We start from the raw sequence: 21,061 nt of genomic DNA on the forward strand, positions 1-21,061 counted from the left end.
AAACTTTGCAATTGCCCTCCAATATTCTTCTTGCTGACCCTAACACAATTAGTTCCAACCGCATAGACTTGTTAATTGGAGCAGAGTTATTCTTTGAGCTTCTTTTGCCGGGAGAATTTAAAATCTCAAACAATCTTCCTCTATTGCGGAATACTAGATTAGGATGGGTTTTAGCAGGAAGCGCTGTAGATTCTTCCCAAAATTCTCATTGTCATTCAGTGTCAAAACCTAGTCTGAGAACACTAGATAAAATGGTCCGATCACTGTGGGAAAGTGAAAATTTTGAAGTTGAATCGAAGGTCTACAGCGAAGAAGAATTTAAATGTGAAAAACATTTTAATGATAACGTGGAAACAACACGCCAGGGTCAGTACATAGTACGACTTCCTTTTAAGAAAGACCCAAACCAAACATTAGGAGGTTCAAAAGAAATTGCAAAGAAGCGTTTTTATTCATTAGAAAGAAAACTAGAAAAAAATGCAGACCTCAAAGAAAGTTACACAAACTTCATGGAGGAATATGAGCGTCTAGGTCATATGACTGCAATTCAAGAGCTTGACATACCAAAGTCAAATTATTTTCTTCCACACCATTGTGTAATTAAACCCGAGAGCTCATCAACAAAGCTCAGGGTGGTTTTCGATGCTTCTGCAAAGACGACATCTGGGTATTCACTTAATGACACCCTCATGGTTGGTCCAACAGTCCAATCAGATTTATTTTCAGTTATAGCCAATTTCAGATTACATAAATATGTATTCACTGGCGATATTAGCAAAATGTATCGTCAAATACTCATTCATCCAAAGGATAGAGCATATCAGCACATTTTATGGAGGCCAGATCCTAAGAGCACATTAAGAACATACCAGCTCAACACAGTTACGTATGGAATGGCGTCTGCCTCTTATTTATCTACAAGATGTTTGGTCAAATTAGCAGATGATTTTCAACATATATATCCTAATGCATCAAAAATTATTACAAAAAATATCTATGTGGATGACTGCCTAACAGGAGCAGATTCTCTTGAGGAAGCCAAGTTGCTTCTCAATGAAACAATAAAATTATTAAGTCAAGGAAATTTTAATTTAACCAAATTTTGTTCAAATGATCCACGCATTCTAGAAAATATTCCAATGCAAGATCGAGAAAGAATGTTAACAATCTATCAGTCGGAGGTCATTAAAACCCTTGGTTTGGTTTGGGACCCAATTGAAGACACATTCAAATTTTGCTACAAGTACAATGCACCCAATGATTTAAAGATTACCAAACGCCGCGTTCTTGCCGACTTGGGAAAATTCTTCGATCCCTTGGGATTGATAGGCCCAGCCATATTACTAGGAAAAATATTTTTACAAGAACTTTGGAAATCTAAGATATTGTGGGATGAGAATCTGCCTCAAGAACAGGCTTATAAGTGGGTAAACTATTTATCAGAATTTTCTTCTTTGTGTGAAATTAATATCCCACGCCTTATCTTAATAGACTCAGCTACGAAATTAGAAGTGCATGCATTTTCCGATAGTAGTGAAAGCGCATATGGCGCATGCATTTACTTAAAATCTATTGATAATGAAGGGAAAGTTTTTGTTCAATTGTTATGTTCAAAATCTCGTGTCGTTCCCTTAAAGGCGACAACTATAGCTCGGTTAGAGCTTCAGGCGGCTGTCCTAATGGTGGAATTAGTGCAAAAAATCCTTCCAATAATCAGTAGGACGATCACATCAGTCAGTTATTACACCGACTCTACAACGGTTTTAACATGGGTAAAGGCACCTTCCTATACTTGGGAGACATATATAGCAAATCGTGTAGCAAAAATCCAATCTAAATCAGATTTGAATCATTGGAATTATGTAAAGGGAGTATTAAATCCAGCAGATCTTATATCGCGTGGGTTAGGAATGCCCAATCTTGTAAGATCAACCATTTGGTTCAATGGCCCTGAGTTTTTAAGACAAACTTCAAGTATACAAATGGAGTATTCGATTCCAGAAGAAATCTCTGGGCATCGAAGGCCAAAGACAGTGCTAAATATGTCAATCCAAAATGATATAATAAATTCAATCAACCATAAAAACTCGTTTTTTACACTGCAGAAAATTTTTGCACATTGCTATAGATTCATGATGAATTTTAATATTCGCTGCAAAGGAAACAGAAGAACTGGTTCTTTAACCGCGGAAGAAATCCAGAAAGGAACGCATTTGTTATGGAGGATTGTTCAATTAAGTGTTTTTCCCGAAGAGTATAAGGCACTTCAGGCAGGGAAACCTCTCCGCAATACCTCTAGCATAATTTCGTTAAGCCCATATTTTGATAAAACAACAATGTTAATACATGTGGGTGGAAGACTTAAAAATGCTGAAATTCCTTCCCAAGCAAAAAATCAAATATTACTCCCAAAAAATAATATAGTTACCACATTACTCTTAGATCACTTACATAAAAAACATCTACACGTTTCCCATAGAACACTTGTATCTATCTCTCGGCAACAATTTTGGATTTTGAGTGTAGGAAGAGAAACACAAAAGGTACTTTCTAAATGCATCCAATGTTTCCGTGCGAAACCCAAATCCATAGATCAATTAATGGGTAATCTACCTAAGGAAAGAATCGTACCTTCTCGCCCATTCTATTATTCAGGGGTGGACTTTTGTGGGCCAATACGAACACATTATAATATTCGAGGGAAAACTCCAACAAAATCGTATCTTGCAGTATTTGTATGCTTTTCAACAAAAGCTATTCATATTGAAGTTGTATGCAACCTTACTACTGAATCATTTATTAACTGCTTGAAACGATTTATAGGAAGACGAGGTGTATGCCATACTATATTCTGTGACAATGCCACAAACTTTGTAGGGGCAAGAAACCAATTAAAAGATTTTCAAGATTTTCTTGATTCGTCTGAAACTCAATCATCGATTAATTCAAATTGTTTAAAAATGGGAATTAACTGGAAACACATTCCACCACGTTCTCCCCATTTCGGAGGCCTTTGGGAGGCCGCTGTTAAATCCGCAAAAACATTGTTGTTAAAATATTTAGGAGAAGCGTCTTTAACTTATGAAGAGCTTTCCACAGTTGTGATTCAAATTGAATCTATCTTGAATTCACGCCCACTTACACCTAACTCCTCAGATCCTAATGACATGCAGGCATTGACTCCCGGTCATTTTTTAATTGGTGCTCCGTTGACATCGCTTCCAGAACCTGACATAACTGATCATAACATCTCAAGATTAGACAAATTTCGTCAGATTCAGCATATTCAACAGCATTTTTGGCAAAGATGGTCAAATGAATACCTCCATCTTCTTCAACAGAAATTAAAGTGGAAGGTGGAATCCAAAAATCTAGAACCTGGAACAATGGTTGTTTTAAAAGATGCACACCAGCCTCCAATGAAATGGAAGCTCGGACGTGTAATCGAAGTTGTCAAGGGAACAGACGGATTAGTACGAGTGGCATATGTTAAGACTGAAACCGGCACATATCAACGAGCTGTTCAAAATCTTTGTCCCCTACCGATTGACCATAAAGAGCAGCAAAAGGATGCTGCACAAATCCCAATAAAAAAACAACCCCTGATGAGATTAAGAAGTGGGAGATACCTCCTTAACTCTTTAACATCATTATTATGCTTCATGTTGCTATTGTTTCCATTAGCTGCCTCTTCAGATACCGAACCAATAAGAATAACCCAATTTGACCATCCCACAGGGATTTATTTTGAAGATATAGGTAGTGCGAGCACCGTTAATAGTTTTTGGAACATTTATATATTTTATAATTTATCATCATATTGGCTAGAGCTAGGAGAAGTGAAAACTTATTTACAGAGAATGGATAATATTTGTTTAGATGAATTGAAAATTAATCCGTACTGTTTGCCTACAGTAACAGCTCTCAAACAAAGAGTTATAGCAATCGAATCAAACAATGACCTCATTCATAATTACCATACTTCTTACAATAAAAGGATAAGAATTGCTAGATCTCCTTTCGATTTTATAGGAAACGTGGCACATAGCTTATTTGGGGTATTGGATCAAGATGATGCTAAGGACATACAGCACCAAATCTCTTTGGTCAACCAAGATGAACAGCATCTCGTGCATCTCTTTAAAAAGCAGAGCTCAATCGCAGATTCAACCGTAAATCTGCTTAAACGAAATAATCTGCAACTCAGTCAGCAATATCAAGGTTTTAAAACCATGTTCGAAAAATCCTTAAACAGCATTGAAAAGCATCAAGAAATAATCGATGTCAGTCAGCGCTTTTCTGCATTAACTTCATATTTGATTTTGTCAATTTCAAACCTCGAAAGAGTGCAAGACACATTACTTGACGTTCTTCTTAGTCTTAATAATGTCAAAATGAATCCTCATTTTATTTCGCCGTCACAATTTACTAAACAGCTCCAAATTATTCGGAACAACATTCCATCCCATCTTAACATTCCGACAGCATCTGTATTAGATATTTTTAAGCTGTCATCTATTAAAGGACGAAGTCTTAATGACTCAATAGTATTTGAAATGATGATCCCTTTGGTTGATAACCAAGAATTTCAGCTTTTTAATTTAGTTCAGTTTCCTCTATTTCAAAATGATTCAAGTTTCATAATAGAATTATCATCCCCTTATTTAGCAGTCACTGCAACAAGAGATAGGTATTTTGAATTAACAGAAAATCAGCTATCATCATGCCACTTCCTCTCAACGAAAAATTTTGTCTGTAACCAACAACTACCAACAATGATTCATCGAGACAGCGGTATAAGTTGTGAAGTCTCGCTTCTGAATCATTTGAGTAGTGCTTTAAGTCACTGTTGTTTAACGAGATCCATCTCTCAAGATCGATGGGTAAGCCTAAGAAGTTCCAATACTTGGATATTTGCTCTTAAGGAGGCTGTAACTGGTTTATTGGTGTGTGAAGGAATAACAAAAAGTCTTACCCTAAGTGACAGTGGTTTTATAGAATTTTTGATACCATGTATTTTAAAACTTCCACACATAGTGATAAATGGTCGAGTCTTTAGCAATACCACCTTAAAAAACTCATTTGTTCCCTCTATTAAAATTTCTGAGTCAATTAAAGGTAAAATTCCGATGAAAAATATGAACATCATAACATCCCCGAGCAATGAGACTAATTTTAAAGAGATAGAAGATTTAAAAGGCAAAATTAGTGAAGTTGATAAAGACCTAGATAATGATACCTGGGTAAATTCTATAAATACGCACGATTACCATCATTATAGCATGAGCTTCATATTATTCCTTACAATGATTGGCTTCATTATTTTTTATTTTATTAAAAAAAGAAAACCCAAACCACTTCCTAGAAGAAGCGCTCCTCGTTTTGAAATAGACACACAATTTTAAATTTTTTTTTTGAGGGATTAGATCCCTCAAAGGGGGGGAGTATGTTAAGTAAACATTTTTAGTATCATTTTAAGTAACCATATGACCAATAGTATTATCACATTGCATTGTTGCTGACACGATGGGAAATGATTTCTTACCAGTTCCCACTGAGTGTTCTTTTTAAGTATAATTATGTATTTTTTTGTATTCTATCACCCATTTTTACCTTTCCTACCATATCATATTTCCACCCAACTCCTACTTCTGCGTGAGACCAGACGAAATAAGATCATTTAATAAAAGTTCAATGTTTAGTCTCACGCGCTGAGTGTTCATTATGCTGACTTGTCATTTTTGGCAAAGTACCTTTAAATGATCGGCATAATGGGCATTCGCTGTCCAACCACTTTCAAGTGAACATCAAATAAAAATTGTAATCAATAATAATAAAAAAAGGTGTTTGTATTTTCAAGGTTCTAAAGTTTAAAGAACACTATCTATGAAAACAAAAAAGTTATAATCAAATGATTTTTCCTGTAGCTTTTTCGTTTCATCGTGTTTCAAATCACTACGATACTAAAGAAGTTTTCACTTCAATAAAAAAGTTTATTTTTTTTTCTGTGCCTAATCAAATGATCCGGACTGTATAACTGACAACAACTGCATCGATAATAAACAATAATTATTATTACCACATAATAAAATGACATCCAAATCTAACACAAAATTAAAATATTCTCATCTCAATCTCTCTCTCTTTCTCTTTTCTCTCTCTGATATTTTCATCATCATGGGGCGTCTGGTATACTTAATGATTTTAGTGTTTTTGTATTTAGTACTTGTAGTGTAGGTTCCTACGTATGTATGTAATATTGAAATAGACATTGGTACTCAGTAGGTGGGCTGTGTATAGTACCTACGTACTTTTAGGAACCAGCTCTTGCTTACGGCTATAAAATGCAACTGGCGAATTCTTTTTTAATTTCCAAATATATTTTATTTCTCGAAAATTACACAAAAAAGCACCGCTAGTATATTACGTATGTTGATGAGATACTATGTATATTTTGCCGGATATACATTTGTCTATTGTACGTTGTAGAATACCTGAAATATGTTTTGGACAGTGTTGCCAATTTTATGAATTTTCAGTAGGATCTAGTTGGAGGCCAAATGAAAATTTTGTTTTCACCTTTAAAGTACATAAGTGAGCATTTTTTTACAACCTTTCCCGTGTAAATGGGAAGTACATTCAAGTACTTGGTGACACTAACATAATTTTAATAGTTCATAGTATAACATATTAAAATTCCCTTCGAGTATTCATTTAAATGTATTAATAAGTTTGATAAACTGAGTCTATGACCAGGTATATTCTAGAAAATGTAACATCTGTTAATTCACCCATTATTATTACACGGAGAAAAAAGTGTCACCTTAAAATAAGATGATGCGCACATTAAATTTCACCACTTTAAATTAAGTTGATATCCGCTTAAAATAAGGTGATTCCACTTAAACTCAGTTAAATTTAATGAACGAAGAAAACAGACCACATAGAATAAAGCGGATAGCACCTTAATTTAAGCGGATTTCTGCATGGGTTTTTGCTAAGATGACTGTCACTTTAAATTAAGGTGACACTTTTTTCTCCGTGTATATTTAAAGTCTTCATTAAAAATTGGTAAACTGTTTAGGTGAATGCAAATTATAAAATGTTCTTCCTTTTATCGCGACTTTAAATTCAATGAAGTACAACATAAATTATGTTTTAAAAAAAATTAATAAGAACCAGAATTATTACAAAGTACGAATTTTGTCCAGGTTTTGGACATAATACAGTGTAATTAATAAATTTTCGAATGAAGATCAAAACTCAAATTTTTGTATATATAGTTACGGACATGTCTGAAACCATCGATTCAGACATGTCGATTCATGTTCTATTTAACCCAAGATTTTAGCTTTTAGGAATCTACTGATTTCAATCACCGATAACATATAAAAAAATGTCTGCCAAGTGTTAATAGGTATGGACAATGTATTTCAACGAAATGAGATTTTTAAAATGCATTTGCCTTGTATTAAAATCAACAAAAAAAAAAAACAATTTTTTCATAAAATTTTTCGAGCTTTAATTTCACAGTTGAAGAAATAGGTAATGAAAGGCCAAATAACAATGGTCAACAAAATTTGACTTTTTTTTTGCCACAAGAACCAAAATATACTTTTCTAGTATTTTTTTGGGGTGCTGAATCCGAATCTGAAGTCAGAAAAATTTGATTGGCCTCCGTTTTTGAAATATTACCGTTATAAAATGCTAAAAAACGTCATTTTGGCTGTTTTCGAGGTTCTGTTTTTATGTGGGGTAATTCATTATTAACAAATTTGTAATTATAAGAACTGATATTCTACTTTCAAAAACTGTTTAAATTTTCCCCATATCTCTTTTATTGCTCGAGATATCTTGAGTTTCAGTTAATAAGCCAAAGAGAAACTAAACTCAATTTAAAGATTAAGGCCCATTTGCTGAAACGAGTCTTAAATATTTATGTGAAACATAAACCCTTAAGTTCTACATTACGGTTTGCACGAACTTCAAACTGTGTCATAAATTCCTCTAAGTTTAACATAACTTAGGGGGAAGAAATAGTAGAACTTAAGCTGTTATGTTCTACCTATTCACTTTTATTTTATGAAAAAAGCATCAAAAATTGATGTCGGTAGTACAAAGGACATGAATTATTATCAATTTAATAAAAATAAACTTACATTCATTAACTTAAACCATCCACAGATGGTACAATTTACACCACAGTTTTTTGTATGAGGCACTATTTTGCTGTCATATTTCATTGACTAATTTTGACACACCAGCACATTTACACACACACACGAATAATTTTTGTTTAACCAATTAACACTTATTTTTGGCTCAAATATACTTTTTTACACTTTTATTCCGCAAGATAAAGACACAAACTTGAAAATTTAACGATATTGTTGTATATTAATTGCTAAATTGCTCAAAATCTATTTAAATTATTGGACGTTTCTATTGATTTGACTTTTGAATTTGAAGTTCTCAGCGATTTATATCATGAAAGTAAATCATTGCTAGGTTAAACATAAATATTTTTTAGCAACTTAGAATAAACTAAGTAAAACACAAGAGTTATGTTCGACCTAGCTAAGATGAGAATTTATGACTAGTATGAGCAAATGGGCCTAAGTCACTGGTCACAGAATTTTTGCCACAAGAACCAAAATATATTTTTCTGAAGGTTTTTGGGTTGTTGAGCTCGAATCCGCAATCAGAAAAATTCTATTAGCCTCCGTTCTTGAAATATAACCGTTATAAAAAAAAAACCTTTATTTTGCATTTTATAACGGTAATATTTCAAGAACTAAGGCTAATAAAATTTTTCTGATTGCTGATTCGAGCTCAACAACCCGAAAGTATATTTTGGTTCTTGTGGCAAAAAAAGTTTATTTTGGTTGGCCAGTGTTGTTTCTGATTCAAAGACCGCTATTTAAATTTTAAATATCTCGGGCAGTAAAGGAGATATCGGAAAGATTTAAACATTTTTTGAAATAATAAAATCAGTTCTTATAGCCACCGTTACAAATTTATTCATAATGCATTACCCCACATAAAAACATAACCTCGAAAGCAGCCAAAATGACGTTTTTTGACATTTTCTAACGGTAATATTTAAAAAACGGAGGCCAATAACAATTTTCTGACTTCAGATTCGAGTTCAGCACATCAAAAACTACTAGAAAAGTATATTTTGGTTGCTGTGGCAAAAACCCTGTTGACCAGTGTAATCAAAACTGTAAGAAATTTTTTCATAACTTCGATGAATTTTATGTTATTCGAATTTTAAGTTTTTTTTTTCTAGAAACTAGTTTCAAATCGTTGCAATCATTCCGATTATTGAGTGACGCAATGTTTTGAAATAAGTTCCTATACAAAAACAATTCGATGCGTCATCGAAAAACTAGGCAAATTAAAAATCTAGAAAAAGGGATCATAACAGGTATGTATTTAATTTCGTTAGTTGATATTGTTTGTACACAAATTCTTAACTGGCATTTTAGTACTGCTCCCTATTTGCCCAACTTCACATGGCCAAATAAGCAATTTAAAAGGTCGTTGATCTTCCTGAATAGAACGATTTGCAGTAGTTAAAATGTATTATTAAAAAAAATTACGCATACGCCACAGTGACCTTTTTAGGGAAATAGTTGTCTCCTTAAAAAACAGCAAAATACATTTGGTGAGTTTTTCAAAAACGGTTTTCAATTATTCGTTGACTTAACATACAAAAATTGACTACTGTTGGCGATTCACTGACCATTTTGTGTTTAAATTTAAAACTGAACTAAGAATAATTAATAATTAGAATTAATATTTATCAGAAAAAAATAACTAGTTTTTTTTTTTTTTTTGATAAATAAGAAACAAAATAAAATGGCAAACTGGATTTCCTTTTTGATTTTTTTGTGATTCAAGAATATATTTTTAATATTATCTTGGAATGCAATAGTCCTAAGGATAATTCTTCTAAGTGTAATTGTACTTAATTAGAACAAAACCGATCAAGCCGTTCGGAAGATAAATATTTGGAAATAATCCGAGAATTAGACGCAAAGTCCAAGTACACGAATTTCACTTTGATACGGGGCGTGTAAGGCGTATTGATAAAAATCTGAAAAAATAGAGGATTTTTTTTATTTATTTGGACATTAATTTTGTTTTAAAGAATACCCTAATGTGTATGGCTACATCCTTAATTTGTTTTATTTGAAGTATTTGATCCAATTAAAATATTTCTATCAAAATCCTGTGGCGGGTTCTAGATTAGTATAGGTACTGAGGGAAAAAAAACCCTTAAAATCAACGAAAACCAATTTAGATGAAATCAAAACAACTGTCACTGCACAGTGCATTTAATTTTGAGTGCGTTTAATTCATGATTTTTCATCATAGTACCTACCTGTTCAACATTAAGGTTTTCATTTAAAGTTTTGTTAGAAATTCCTTGAAATTTCTGAAAGGCCCTCAATCCCTTTCCAAACTAAACTTTGGGGAACCGAGTAAAGTAAATTTTTACCAACTATTTTCTTGTGGTCGAAGCCACAACCAACGACAAAAAACTATCCCCAATGTTCAATCGTATTGTTTGAAGAGCAATTTTAAAGTATTAATAAAGATTTAATTAAAATAAGATATTTCATTTTCGTGATGTTTTCGTGCATGTTAAATGGCAACCCTAATTTAGTACTATGTTCAAAATTAGTTTCATTTGTTGCTGACGCATACTAGAACAAGCAGACCAGACCAGGCAGGCAAAAGCAACAGAATATAAAGCAACTGTCCGAAACAAAACACAAGTGATGCATATTATTACGGCGGCGATGATTAGATTCCACCGCGCATCGCTAGAAATCTACAAACTCTATCGATTATTTTATATTCCCAGCATCAAAAGTAGTAGTATAGTTGTAGTAGTTGTTGGTGTACGCCGCCGCCGGTTGTCATAGGTACGGCAGATCAAAACATAGTCGCGACGACATTTTTAAATAATGTGAACTTGAAATTTTTGTTTGTTTTTATTTTTGTGATACTTCCGACATCATAATAAATTAAGGCATTGCCACCCTTAAAAGTAACCACCTCAAATTTAGTTAAAAAATTAAATTGACGAAGAAATTAAAATTTCAAAAATATCTAAATGTCAAAATTAAAGTAGAAATGTAGTAGAAGAAATATTGCAGTGTGTTTTTGTTTGCCAACATAAATAAATAAATAAAAATATCAGTCGAAAAAAAAATAATAATAGAAAATACCGCTTTACACGAAAGCTATGTTCGTCTACTCTTCTTCTTTGTAATTCGTTCGGTCTACCCGGTGATCAGTCAGACGGACTGTTGTGTAAACTGTCACTGCCACCGCCACCACCGTCGCCGCCGGGGAAAAATATAGAAACAGATCGGCACGCCTGAACGTCAAAAATACATATTCTTTTTCTCTAGCCGACGACCGACGACGCTTCGACGCGAGATCATCTCTGCTGCAAAAATTGTATCTATTTTTAGCTACCAACGTAAACTTTTGCTGGCAAACTAAATATGGATAATTTTTGGCCCTCTGCCTCTCTTTACAGTTGCATATTTTTATGAATGTTTATGACTTGCACCTGAAATAATCAGACAAGGCCAAAGTCGTCTTTTCGTTTTTATTTTGAATTTTCTTTTATTTTTTCGTTAAGTTTTAGTACTTTTTTTTCTTGCAGATCGATGAAAGTATTTTTAATGGCGGTTATCGATTGGAAAAGTGGTGGGTTATGAAAGTGCACGCGGCAGTCGATTTTTGTTTCGTTATACTATAAAAGATTCAAAAATATAAATGAAATTAAAAATGAGATAGCTGATTGTGTATTAACTTAACGAAAGTAACCCTCAACTGTCAGTTAAAAGTGATCATCTCCTATCTGTCAAAAAAAGAAAGAATTATTTGTCCCTGTCTTTTTACCTCGATCTGTTTGTTTTTATTTCTTTTTCGTTAAGAGAAAGTGCGCACTAATATTTATTTATGTGATTTCGTTAAAAAGTGGCACCCCTTTATTACCATTTCCCCATTTTTTCTTCTTCTAGATTTCTAACTATCTTGTGATCAACTTGAATTCTGTCATCGTCATTAACGTCAAAAAACTAACTAAATTTCTTAACAATTCAAAAATGAGATAACAAAAAGCTGGCAAACTTAACGAAAGTAACAATAACCAACTGTCATCTAAGTCATTGTCGTCGTATAGCTGTCGTCGTCGTCTTGTCCGCATCTCATAATAATAAAATTGTAGTAGAACGTCACACACTTTTTTAGAAAAAAAAACGTCAACAAAAATTCTATTGACACACTTGACTGAATGTCATCACCATTTTCCAAATACTAACTCTACACAAAGCCTAAAAAAAAAAACTTAACGAGCCTCCTCAACTGTCAACAAAAATTTTATTGAAGATGCTGCCCATAATTAGAAAAACAACGAAAGCTTATAGCTGCACTACCACCAGTAAAAACAACACCGACGATACCAACAACAACAACAACAACACCCCCACCACCAAAATGGGATCAATATACTGTAAATCAAATAGAAAAATAAGAAAGTTCACCCTTTCATCGACAGCATTGGCATTTGGAATGGTTGCGGTCTTAATGGCTGTCCATGCCCCCTATGGCTATTGTCAGTCAGAAGAAGTCAACTCGACCTCAACCTCTACAGAATCAACGCCAAATACGACAGTTGCCGAACGGCAAGAAAGCGGCACAACCCTACACTGTCAAGACGGTCTAATGATTAGTGTTTGGCGGCCGCAAGAAAATTTGACATTTGGAGATCGCTTCGCGCGAGGTCTAGCTTATGCATTTGCAATGATCTACTTGTTTATTGGTGTCTCAATTGTCTCCGATCGCTTTATGGCAGCGATTGAAGTGATCACGTCAAAGGAAAAAGAGGTTATTATAAAAAAACCCTCCGGGGAAACTCAAGTAATTGTGGTCCGTGTGTGGAATGAAACAGTTGCAAATTTGACATTAATGGCACTCGGTTCGAGTGCCCCAGAAATTCTTCTATCTGTCATTGAAATGTTTGCGAAAAATTTTGAAGCCGGTGACTTAGGACCTGGGACAATTGTTGGATCGGCAGCCTATAATTTATTTGTTATCATTGCACTTTGCGTTGCTGTGATTCCAGATGGAGAGGTCCGAAAGATCAAGCATTTGCGAGTGTTCTTTGTGACCGCTACTTGGTCTGTATTTGCCTACATTTGGTTGTACTTAATACTGTCGCAGATCTCGCCAGGGCGGGTTGAGGTCTGGGAAGGTCTATTAACATTCATGTTCTTCCCAGCTACCGTGCTCACCGCCTACATCGCCGACAGACGTATGCTGATCTACAAATATTTAGATAAGAATTATCGTATGAATAAACGCGGCGTTATTGTCAGTGCTGAGGGCGATGCCGTCCTGGAGATGAATAACCGCGCAAGTAGTATCAAGATTTTAGAAGAGAATGGTGGTGTGGTCAACGAGGAGACTAAAGAATTCGAAATGGCCAGACGTGAGTACATTTCAACGCTTAGAGACCTGCGCAAAAAGCACCCACAAAGTGATTTGGAGCAATTAGAACTGATGGCTCAGGAACAATTGATAAATAAGGGTCCGAAAACTAGGGCTTTTTATCGGGTGCAAGCTACCCGTAAAATGATGGGCAGTGGTAATATTGTGAAGAAGATACAGGAACGTGCGCAGAGTGATCTGAGCGAGGTGAAGGCTGAATTGCATAAGGTCGATGTTCAAGAGGATTCAGATGATGCAGTGTGCAAGTTCTACTTTGAACCGGGACACTATACCGTTATGGAGAGTTGTGGTTCATTCGAGGTGCGTGTTGTACGACGGGGGGATATATCATCGATTATGACAGTTGAATATGAGACAGAAGATGGTTCGGCTGAAGCTGGCTCGGATTATATTGGCAAGAAGGGGGTATTGAATTTTATGCCTGGGGTAGCGGAACAGAGATTTAGGATTGAAGTGATTGACGATGAGGTATTTGAACAAGATGAACATTTTTATGTGAGACTTAGTAATCCATCGGAACCGGGTGTGTTGGTTACACCTAAAGTGGCAACTGTGATGATACTCGATGATGATCATTGTGGTATATTTGCGTTTGCGAATAAAGAACATGAAGTTGTTGAATCGGTGGGAACGTATGATATGAAAGTGCAGAGGTTTTCGGGTGCGAGGGGTAAGGTTGTGGTGCCGTATTGGACGGAGGATGGGACAGCTAGAGCCGGCAAGGATTACGAGCCGTTGCAAGGAGAATTGGTTTTCGAAAATAATCAAAGCGAGTGAGTACAATTTGTTTTGTTTTAATTTAAACATATTTTAAATATCAATATATATGTATTTTCTCTTTATAAAGAAAGTGATATTATTTAGATTAAAAAGATCTTTTTCAGAAAATCAGCACCCATTTTAAATTGTTGTTATAATTTCAAAATATCTATTTCGAATATCAATTTCTCGATTTTATTTTTTAATCTAAAACAAAAAGAAAATTAAACAATAATTATGAAATGTCAAATAAAACCAAAAGGTTTTAGATATTTTTCTTCTTAAGGTCATTTTATTGCGAAATCAGAAATAACAGGAATATTGAGTTAGGTCAATTTCTTAATAATTTGAATTTAATTTAATGTTTAAAATTACACGCGTGACTACGTAACATAGACTACAGATTAAATAAAGGCTTGAAGAATTTTAGGTTTAAAAATCTGTTTGGATTGGGGGACTTTTTTGTGTAATTACTTTTGTACTGTCATTAATAAACAATGCCCAAGCTTTCTTTCAACGACTTATTGAAAAAAAGTTCAACTTAATCATTTTACCAATAAGCCCCAACAAATAAAAAGCCATCGAAGAAATTATCTGTTAATGGTAATTATTGTTTTTTTTTTTATTGAGCAATTTGATACTATTTTTCACTTCACCCTGGTATTTTCTTTATTATACACAGCTACCAATGTCAATGTATCATACAACTTACTACTATTTTGAAATTATACAAAAAAAAGCATTTTTAATTGTACTCACACGAGTACAGAGAGTGTTATAAGGTTGGTTCACTGTGGTGTATACGTAACATTTTTTCTATGGAAAAACTTAAACAGTTGATATTTAATTTCGATCGTTAACCAATATTTATAAATCAAACAAGTTATCTTATATGATCATATTTTGATCTATTAAATGACTTCCATAACTATTTTTTCACAATCATAGAAACCTAAAGTTCGGTGTATGATTTTTTCTAATTGATTTGTGTGTTTATTGGAGTGTTAAGAAAATAACAATTTTTTGTTTGAAAATTACGCAATTTTTCGCGTACCAGACAATTAGCCCAAGTCTTTTAAAGTTGAGAAATTGATTTTATACAACTGGTTTAAGGGCCAAAATACTTTTTAAAGCGTAACTCTAACTAGGGCAGTTAATTTCGAAAAAAAAATATTAAAATTTTTATGAATATTATTTAATTTTTGTAAATGATACATAAAACCTACAGTTCAATTTAATATACAATAATAACATTTGTATATTTTGAATGATATTTTTATATTTCAGTTTAAACAAAAATCAATTAAATAAACTTAACAATTGCGTTAATTTATTACAAATCTCAGTTTTATTTATAAAATCATGTATGTAAATAAGCATTCCAAGGTGACAATTTAGAAAAATAGTCACAACATCAGTCTACCATGTGCACTAGGCTGGGTCACAAATGTATGGAGAAATTTTTTTTGCTGATTTTTTTACGGCCACAGTGATGAAAAGGTGCCAAACTGTGAATAGAACAATAATATAAAGTTTGAATATAATCAGACTTTATCTTCTGCCTCCGGTTGCCTCCGGTTCTCTATGAACTTTGGTCCTAAAACCTTAGGAAAAAAACTCAGGCCATTTTCGAACCATTCTAACTTTTGTTTAAATAATGTCAAACATTTCACACTCGTTTTATTTGTTAACATAGTCCAAATCAAGCTCCTCAAAAACTTTCAGCTACGTAGGATTAGTAGTTTCTGAGTAAAAGGCCTTAAAAAATCGCAAAAAGAGTAGCTGATTTACTCACTAACACACTAACTAACATATGATAAGAATTATGGCAAACTTCTAGTTTTCATAGAAACTTGTTATGGTCATGGATCTTGAAGTACATACAAGGAAAAAAATCGAAAAATTGAAATTTTACATTCAGGGGGCGTGGTAACCGCCCATTTTGGCAGAATTAATATCAATTTTTAAAAAGTATACTTCTGAATACCCTAGGATCTTGAAACTTGGTAGAATTGTAGTTAATGCAAAGGAAACATATTCAAACTTACGATTTTCTACCTTGGAGGCGTGGTATCCCCTTAAAAATAATAAAAGAAAGATATAATGTTTCATAAATTAACTAACAAGTCTTAGAAAAATGTAGTTTTTTTTTTTTTTTTTAATTTCTCAAAAACGACAAAACATTTTTGCATCCGGTTTTCTCTTTTTGATTACAAACAAATAAGAGCATTGAATTTTGAAAACTTAAATAGTACTTAATCATATAAAATTAAAAAAAAAAATTAGTTCGCAAATTTAATAAAACTTTTTTTCAAAATTTTGATTTTGAAAATTAATTACTTTTTAAAAAACTGTTTTATAAAACAGCTTTATTTGAAAGCAAAATAAAAAAGAGATTTGGGGCTTAACAAAAAGGTATAACATGTTGTTGTAGGTACAACCGTTGATTTTTAATAATAATTTTTCCTAATTAATCCTGACTAAACGGGGGCGAATATTAATCCCCTCCCTTACGATTTTTTTCTTGTCCGGACCCAACCTACACGCTTAAGGTTTTTGGCACATGCTCTTGAATTAGATTTTATAAGAAATGAGATAATAATCAATTAAGCAAAGCATGTGTGGTTTTTAGGCAAAAATCAGCTTTTTCAAAAATTAACCCACAATCCGGAGGCACTTAAAGTTAAAATAATGAAATGAAATTTTACTTATACGCTAACCGAACCATTTAGCACCTTTTAATCGCTGAGCCTTTTTGAAAATCCAAAAAATTGTATTTTGACCCACCCTAATGTGCACATAGGAGCAAAAAAAGGGAATCAAATAAATTATTTATTTTCAAAACAAAAATTGCAATGGATAAAATAATGTTTCTTCAAGTCTCATTTAAAAGCTTGAATTTTTCACTTTAAACTGTTGGTAAAAACATAAAAATGCATAAGATAATATCAACACTATCTATCAATAAATTGCACTTAATTTTTTTTAAGTGTTAATTTTCCTTGATACTCTCTGTTTCAATTTCAGTCTTTTTTTCCTTACATACTTCATTTATGTTGTTTGATTTAGCATTGATTTAAAGTTTTTGTTTCAAGCTTTTTAAGGGTACAATTAACATTCTTGTATGCTAATACAAATTTAACTTTCCTTAAAATGGACGAAAAAACAGAAAACATTAATTCATACTAGGGTTAGCAGCTCTAACTTGTGATGATAGATAGTTTCGTATGGAGCTTAGGCATTTTCAAGTAATCAGAAGCAAAAATCCAAATACTATAAAGAGCTGGTAACAAAACGTAACGCAGTGGTTATCTTAGTAGGTACAAGATTAGTTTAATTGTGTACTTTCACTATGTTGGTACTTTTAGATAAAAGGGATTCAATTAATTTATTATGAAATTTATTGAATTTTATAATTTTAAAGTTGATCTTAAACAACTGCGTTACCGATTTTATCTTTATGGTAACGTTATTGTAAATATCTAATTTTATCGAAAATATAACCTACATTGAAAAACAAACGGCAAAAATGTTGTCATTGTCAAACTTTTAGCATAAAATCTCTGTGTAAAAGTAACAATTTACTATACCTAGGTACAAATTAATACTAATTTCGTCTATGCCTACCTGACAAATGCGTTAACTCAGTGGTCACGCAATAATTACTCGCACCTCTTTCAGTGGTTTTGATTACTACTAATTTGTCTACCATTAACTTATTATTTTTTTTTGCACATAGTAACGCAGGATAATAAAGATTTTGTTCCGTGCCGGGGTCACAATGTAAATATTTTTTTAATATAATGTGAAATAATGTGAAATAAATATTACTTTTATTATAATGTGAGATATAGTTGAAAACTCCTTACTTTGATAACAATCTTAAAATAAAACACGCCATACATGAGATATTGGATCATATACAAAAAGATGAGCTTAAGTTCTTTTCTCACTTTTCAGGACATTTTCTTGAGATGTATGTCAAGAAAATGTTCTGAAAAGTGAGTAAATAACTTAAGATAATTTCATAAGACTGATGCTCTTAGAAAGTCATATTTTGCATGCAAAACCCAAGATTTCAAACATGCAAAGCATTTATTTTAAGGATCGAAGAATTTAAAATTTGGTCACTACGGTGTATACGCAACAAATTTTTTCCATACAAAAACGTAGTACTAATTTATTTTTTATTATTATTTTCTGATCTATTCACAATATAAATCACCAAAGGTCAAATGAATTAAAAACTGTTTTTTTTTCGAATTCTTTTTTTTTCGTACAGGGTACCCCAAAAGAAATGGTCCAAAAAAAAGTCTCTCTGCAATATAACCGTTTTTTGATTTCTGAATATTTCTTATAGTAGAGTAACTTAAGCAAATTATTAGGGAACCCGGCCGAACAGCTCTGATTTTGACGATTTTTTTTTCAAACGTAGGTAATTAAAAATACTTTAAAGTCTATAGATTAAAAATTGCCGGTGTTGCCGTGTTGTTTTTTTAAAATTAAAATTAATTTTTTTTTTTAACAAAACCATTTTTTTTTGCTTAAATTTCATAAAACAAATGATAGCAAAAGATTCTCTAGGTAATTTAAGGAAAATATATAAGAGGCAGTAAGGGAAAATCTTCCATCGTTTAAGCGATAAATGCAATTTTCTAACATTCTGACCTAAAACACAAAAAAAATATTTTGAAAACTACGGCAACACTTACAATATTTTAAAATACATTTTTAAAAAGCCAGAAGCTCATTCTTATCTCTTAAATTTAAATCCACTAAATTTAATCAAGACTTTTTGAAAAAATGGTCCTTAAACTCAGAATAAAAAAAAAAAATGTTATTAGAAAAATTTAAAATAATTTTTTTCCAAACTTTTTCTAATAAAATATGAATTTATTTAAAAAAAATTTTTGGCCATAAATATTATCAGTTGAATTTCGAAGCAAAAAAGGTAAAATATAACACACTTTTGAAAAAATGAAAAATTACTTCAATTTCAATGGTTTTTCTTTATTAAAACTGAATTTTTGCATTGAAATAATTAATTTTCTCAAAGACTGTGGTAAATAGGAACTTTAAATTTTTGCTATTTAACTTTCAACAGTAAGGGTTATTAAATGAATAAAAAATAATTTTATGTTTAGATGTTGAACTTTAAAAAAAAAATAAGTTACATTTTTTTTCAAAACTTTTATTAAAAAAATGAAATACTTTTTAATTTTTTTCATAAACCGTAATACATATTGACATTTCCTTTTATAATTTGAAATCATAATAAATGCGGCCAAAAAAATTTGAAAATAAATGCATTTTATATTACGACCAAGTTTAAAAACGACATGTTAAAATTTTTTCAATAATTTTTTTTTTCAAAAATCTGAGTTCAATTACCATTCTTTTAAAAGCCGTTCATTCAATTTACTTAATTTTAATTTTACATATATGACTAAGCTTCTAGCTTTTAAAAATGTATATTTGAATATTGTAGGTGTTGCCGTTGTGTTCAAATATTTTTTTTTTGTGTTTGAAGTCAATTAATAAGAAAATTGCATCTATCGCTTGAACCATGGAAGATTGTCCTTCACTCCCATATATTTTTTTTCCTTTAATTTCCTAGACAATCTTTTGGCATCAGTTAATTTATGAAATTTAAGAAAAATTTTTGAAAAAAATTTGTTTTTGTTCACAAAAATCTTCAATTAAATTTAAAAAATCAAAACGGCAACACCGGCAATTTTTAATCTATAGACTTTAAAGTATTTTTAATTACCGACGTTTGAAAAAAAGATCATCAAAATCTAAGCTGTTCGGCCGGTTGCCCTAATATTGCCAATTTTTGAGCTTTAGTTACTCCACTATTACACGACTTACCTATTCAATTTCAACGAAAATTTCAATACAAAAACGTTAAAGTAACCATAATATTAAAATTTTAAAAAAATTTTCAAAAAACGCATTTTTCGATGAAAAATCAAATTTTGTTAGACGCGAAAGTGTAATTTTTCGAAATTTTTTATTTTTAAGTGTAGGAAAATTTATTATTTCTTCAAAATGACATGCAAACTTTTTTTTTGAAAAATGTTAGCAAATTTTTATATATAAAAAATTATATTTAAAAAAAAGCTGTAACATTTTATTATTTTATTATTGTATTTTTTTTTTTTTTTAGTTTTATTATTTGCAACTTTGTCTAGTATCATTTAGATCACAATTAAAAACACTCAGATATTTTTATTAGTGCATTGACATAATAAGATATTCATCAGATATGTGTACGAGAGAACATTGTGTGATTTAATCACTTTCAATAGAATATCGTGTCAACATTGTGTTGGCTGTCATTATTCTACGCTTCTGTTTCTGTAATATCACAACTCACTTTCGCTATTAAATGCTTCTATATAAATTCTGTGTGTGTGATGACAAATGCAATGAGAAATATGACCCGGAAGTGGTAGAACAAAATCGTATCTACAAGATTCATATAACCTCATCGAAACTAGCCCCTAGAGCTGAACTATAATGTATTATATTCTAGTTTCAATTTTTATTTATTTTTTTTTCTAAATTAATTTTGCCCCTATAATACTTCTTGTGTTTCAAAGTCCCATCACACAGCACATGACACTGTTTGTGTGTGGTTTTATTTTATTTTTTCATCCACATTCCTTTTGAAGTTGTTGTTTTTTTAACTTTTTTTCTTTATTGTGTGGAGCTTTAGAATCTATTAAATTTCTATTATCGATTTTTAAAGTTAAAGAAA

At 31.9% G+C, this 21,061-nt stretch overlaps 1 protein-coding gene across 12 annotated transcripts in view; it reads left to right on the forward strand.

The window, feature by feature from the left end:
- Positions 1-21,061, forward strand: part of LOC129916017 (sodium/calcium exchanger 3) — a 191,564-nt gene that overhangs the window by 22,237 nt on the left and 148,266 nt on the right. For 11 of the 12 annotated variants that reach the window (XM_055995778.1, XM_055995768.1, XM_055995779.1 and 8 more), the window contains one exon: positions 12,051-14,312. In XM_055995778.1, the coding sequence (XP_055851753.1) occupies positions 12,418-14,312 (1,895 nt within the window). In that variant the 5' untranslated portion in view covers positions 12,051-12,417. Of the gene's footprint in view, positions 1-10,963; positions 11,063-12,050; positions 14,313-21,061 lie in introns of those variants that run through there. The other variant, XM_055995775.1, reaches the window with a different exon arrangement.

The sequence above is a fragment of the Episyrphus balteatus genome, chromosome 3, assembly GCF_945859705.1.
Source record: "Episyrphus balteatus chromosome 3, idEpiBalt1.1, whole genome shotgun sequence".
NCBI lineage: Eukaryota > Metazoa > Arthropoda > Insecta > Diptera > Syrphidae > Episyrphus > Episyrphus balteatus.